General features: G+C 35.7%; 1 protein-coding gene across 2 annotated transcripts in view; it reads left to right on the plus strand.

The window, feature by feature from the left end:
• Window positions 1-4,229, plus strand: part of Cul4b (cullin 4B) — a 44,358-nt gene extending 40,129 nt beyond the window's left edge. For both annotated transcript variants that reach the window (XM_015498506.2, XM_015498507.2), the window contains exons 17-19: window positions 379-484; window positions 1,760-1,932; window positions 4,035-4,229. In XM_015498506.2, the coding sequence (XP_015353992.1) occupies window positions 379-484; window positions 1,760-1,932; window positions 4,035-4,214 (459 nt within the window). In that variant the 3' untranslated portion in view covers window positions 4,215-4,229. The remainder of the gene's footprint in view (window positions 1-378; window positions 485-1,759; window positions 1,933-4,034) is intronic.
• The last annotated feature ends 550 nt before the right edge of the window (window positions 4,230-4,779 follow it).

Below are 4,779 nucleotides of genomic sequence, written 5' to 3' on the forward strand. Positions count from 1 at the left end.
ATATTTTCCCAAATTAATCCGAATCAAACAAGTCAAAAAATGCATTTGATATAGTGATTTGTTACTGCTTGTGATGAATGTCTGTAAGGACAAATGGGCTGAGTTATTAGAATAACAAAGTAATGAAAATTATTTTAATTATAAGGTTTAAACTGTTAAGAGATTAACTAATCCTTCCCCTTATTTTAGGAAGGATCATACCTAAACCCTACACTGAACATACTGTATTACCACCTCAAGTGGTTTTTCTGAATAATGTTAATCCATTTCTAAACCCACTAATTGAAAAATGCTTTTCCTATGAGAGATTTTTAGTTTGATTAATATTTTATGTTGTTTTTTTTTAATTATGGTTAAACATTGCTGTTTTTCCAACAGGGTAAAAAAGAACTCCAGGTCTCTCTTTTTCAAACACTGGTGCTGCTAATGTTTAATGAGGGAGAGGAGTTCAGTTTAGAAGAGATCAAGCAAGCTACCGGGATAGGTTTGTATTGAACCAGTTGTTTAGCAAGCATTATTAGGTATCCACCATGTGCACACAACTACATTAAAGTCTGGAGGATACAAAGGAATAATCTCTCTCTTCCATACACTTAATGTAACCATGGAGAAAGAGAGAAAAGACATTTGAAATAAATAAACGAAGCCCAGCATGGTGGCTCATGCCTATAATCCCATTGGCTTGGAGGCTGAAGCAGGAGCATCAGGAGTTCAAAGCCAGCCTCAGCAAAAGTGAGGCGCTAGCTAAGCAACTCAGTGAAACCCTGTTTCTGAATAAAAAACAAAATAGGGCTGGGGATGTGGCTCAGTGGTCAAGTAACCCTGAGTTCAATCCCCACTACCACTCACCCCAAAATCAAACAAACAAAAACAAGAGATAACTTGAGACTGGCACGGTTGGGAAAGCCCTCATAAAGGAAGTAGAACTTGAGCTGGACTTTTAAGTTTTGGTCAGTGAGAAGGCATATGAGGCAAGGGGAAATTGTGTGAAAAAACTTGGTACTTAGGAGTGGGGACAACATGGCAGGAATCATGAAGAGTTTAATTGTAGCATAGAATAGTGAGCTACAAAATTCAATTGGTAAGATAAGGCCTGGTAAATCTAACAAATGAAATGTACATTATAGGGTCTCATGTGGGATGTAATAGAAGTAACTTACTTGGATAACTTACCTGGAATCAGTAGACAGGGGAACTTGGAGGATGAAGATATTTTAATCTAGAAGCTATTGTGATAATTCAGGCATAAAATACTAAGGGGCTTTGACTAGAATGAGGCCAGTGAGAAGAGGCATCTCAAAGGAAGCAGCTGTTACATGCATGGAGGAATGAAGAAAAAGAGTTAAAAGATGATTTCAGAGTTTTTCATCATAGTATGTTGGTAGTTAGTATATTAGTGGTATCACCACTAACAGTTGGAAAGAGAATGCAGTTTTATGGGGAAAGAAGGATGTACTGGAGTTATGATAGTCAGACAGCCTAGAGAAGGTGTCCTTTAAACGCAGGACTGGAGAGAAGTCAAATGTCATTTCAGATTTGGTTATAGTTATCTACATGGAATGATAATTAACACCTGTAGACGATGACCAGGAAAAATACTATTAGATAAGACATGGACAAAGTATTTGGTGACCTTGGGTGGGGGGAGAAGTTTGAATAGAGGGATGGATGGAAGGGATGGAAGCTAGATTGAGCTTGAATGTTCATGAGGTTCATGCTGATGAGCTGATAACAGATAACTAAATTACTGTTTCTTTAGAGGATGGAGAGTTAAGGAGAACACTGCAATCATTAGCCTGTGGCAAAGCTAGAGTTCTGGCAAAAAATCCAAAGGGCAAAGATATCGAAGATGGTGACAAGTTCATTTGTAATGATGATTTCAAACACAAACTTTTCAGGATAAAGATCAATCAAATCCAGATGAAAGAAACGGTAAATCTTTTGCTTTCCTTTCTCCTAGTCTTAATACATAAGAATTCTATATGTTCATAGTAGAAATTTACAAACATTGTATACCTTAATACATTCTCTGTGCCAATATCTAATCTTCCATATTTGATTTGGGGTTTTCTTTTTGTCCGGGAGTATTCATGATTGGGTTGATAGCCAATGTAGTTTTATATCCTGCTTATTTCATTTAATTTCAACCTTGAGAACTTTTAAAAATATTTTTAGCAGTAGATGGACATAACTTTTATTTATTTTTCTATGTGGTGCTGAGGATCAAACCCAGTGCCTCCCATGTGCTAGGCAAGCATGCTACCACTGAGCCACAAGCCCAGCCCCAACCTTGAGAATTTTTCTATGCTTATAAATATCTTCAAAAGTGACAAGTGACTGCATAATATTTTTTTTACATTGCCATTATAATTTGTTGATTCTTTGGCACTGAAATTCATGACTTTTTTTATGTGGGGGTTGAGGGGGTCTCACTGTGTTGCCCAGTCTGGTCTCAAATTCCAAATTCATAACTTTTTAGTATTATAAATAAATCTGCAAGAAATGTCCTTGTACCTAAAGCTTAATCTCTCTGATCTTTCCCTTATGATAAATTCATGGAAGTCAATTTTTTTGGGTCAAACAATGTGAACATTTTAAACATCTTAGCAAATAATGCTATATTCCCCACTATTAAGTATAACTATAATATGCTAATAAAAACATAAAAAATAATGCCATATTGTGTTCTGTAAATTCTAGACCAATTTATTCTCTACCCAGCAGCATAAGTGCCTGTCTTACTGTGCCGTCACTAGCACTAAAGATTATATTTTCTTTCTTTCTTTTTTCATTCTTTCTTTATATGTGGTGCTGAGTATCAAACCCAGCACCTCGCACATGCTACGCAAGTACAACCCCAGCTCAAGATTATATTTTCTTTTTAAAATCTTTGCCAACTTGCTTGTTGAAGAATTTTAATGATTTAATTAATTATTTCTTTGATTAACAGTGAAGTTAGATATTTTATTTTTGCCATTTGAATTGTAAGATATTTTATTAAGGAAACCAACCACAACATCCTGAACAGGTTGGCTTCAGTTCCAACCAGGTATAATGCAATACTGGGGGGAAAAGTTTTAATGTGAGACCAGGGTCAGTATCCTCAAACAAATTCCTTTTTCACACATACATCAAAGCACGATGTTAATGTAAAAGATTACCTTGTCCTGGGGCTGGGGATGTAGCTCAGTGGCAGAGCACTTACCTAGCATGTGTGAGACAGTGGGTTCAATCCTCAGCACCACATAAAAATAAGTAAAGGTATTGTGTCCATTTGCAACTACAAAAAAAAATGTTTAAAGAAAAAGATTACCTTGTCCTTCCTTCCAAACCATTTATGCTGTACCAGAAATTAAACTGATGCAAAAAATTCAAATCATTCTTTCATTTTAGGTACTAAAGGTTAACATTTTTACTTTAGTATCTGGATTGGCAAACTGACTCCTAAACACCTAAATTTGTGTAAATCTTAAAGGAATGTAAGCCCTAATGGAATGTATTTGAGGTTTATATATTACCAAATGAAAATTACTTGTCAAAGACTGACTTATTTTTCTTCAGTCAGAAACTGTTATACAGCTGGTTTTATACAGAAATCTGGTGAACAAGCTCTTGTACTGGTACTCATAAGTTTATCAGGAAGAGAACAGTAAAAGAAAATGGTAGCTGATAGAGCATGCTAATAATCCCACCTACTTGGAAGGCTGAGGCAGTAGAAAAGAATAATATGTTAAAATCTGCATCAGCCCTCTGTACTTCCAGAAAATCAGTTCAAAGACAGTGTTATTCTATTAACTGGTATTGGCTTTACTCCATTAGTACAAGGCAATATAATTAAAATAGGGAGGAGTTATTGAGTTTTTTCTGTCTTTTCTGTGTTCATCATCACTGGGATTATCACTTACTTAGATAATTCAGTACATGTAAAACCAGAAGAATGTCGTGTCCCTAATTTGCAATTTTTGTGAGTCATCAAGTTTCATTTCAGGTACAATTCTTTCTTAAGTTTAGCTTTTTTGTTGTTGTTTTTTTAGGTTGAGGAGCAAGCAAGCACTACAGAAAGAGTATTTCAAGATAGACAGTATCAAATTGATGCTGCAATTGTTCGGATTATGAAGATGAGGAAGACACTTAGTCACAATCTCCTTGTTTCTGAAGTGTACAACCAGTTAAAATTTCCAGTTAAGGTAGGTACTTACATGTTTTCATATTAAGCTTGCTATAAATAAAAGAATATGTTGAATTTTTGAACACTAATCTTACAAACTCAGATTAAGGCCTTAAGACCATTTAGAGAAACAAGTTTTAATTTCCTGTGCTTATGCATATGATTAAAAAGAAGACTTTGTTGGCATATGTGGGAAGCTATGAAAAAAAGGGAGCAACAATTTATAGAAGCCCCTATACCTGAAAGTTTAATGGCTAACTGAATTATTGACATTCTCAAGTTTATTCAGTGTATTTCTTTTGAACTTCTTTTCTCCTTGAAATACCATGGTGCCAGGCGTGGTGTTGCACATATGTAATCCCAGTGGCTCAGGTACTGAGGCAGGAGGATTACAAGTTAAAATCTAGCCTCAGCAAAAGCGAGGTGCGAAGCAACTCAGTGAGACCCTGTCTCTAAATAAAATACAAAATAGGGCTGGGGATGTGGCTCAGTGGTTGAGTGCCTCTGAGTTCAATTCCCAGTACCCCCCGCCCAAAAGAAAAAGAAACACCTTGGTATTTGGCAGGTTTGATTATTTTTTAGGTTGCATTAAGTCTTACATTTAGTTAGCT

This window comes from Marmota marmota, unplaced genomic scaffold, assembly GCF_001458135.2.
Source record: "Marmota marmota marmota unplaced genomic scaffold, marMar, whole genome shotgun sequence".
NCBI classification, from domain to species: Eukaryota; Metazoa; Chordata; class Mammalia; order Rodentia; family Sciuridae; genus Marmota; species Marmota marmota.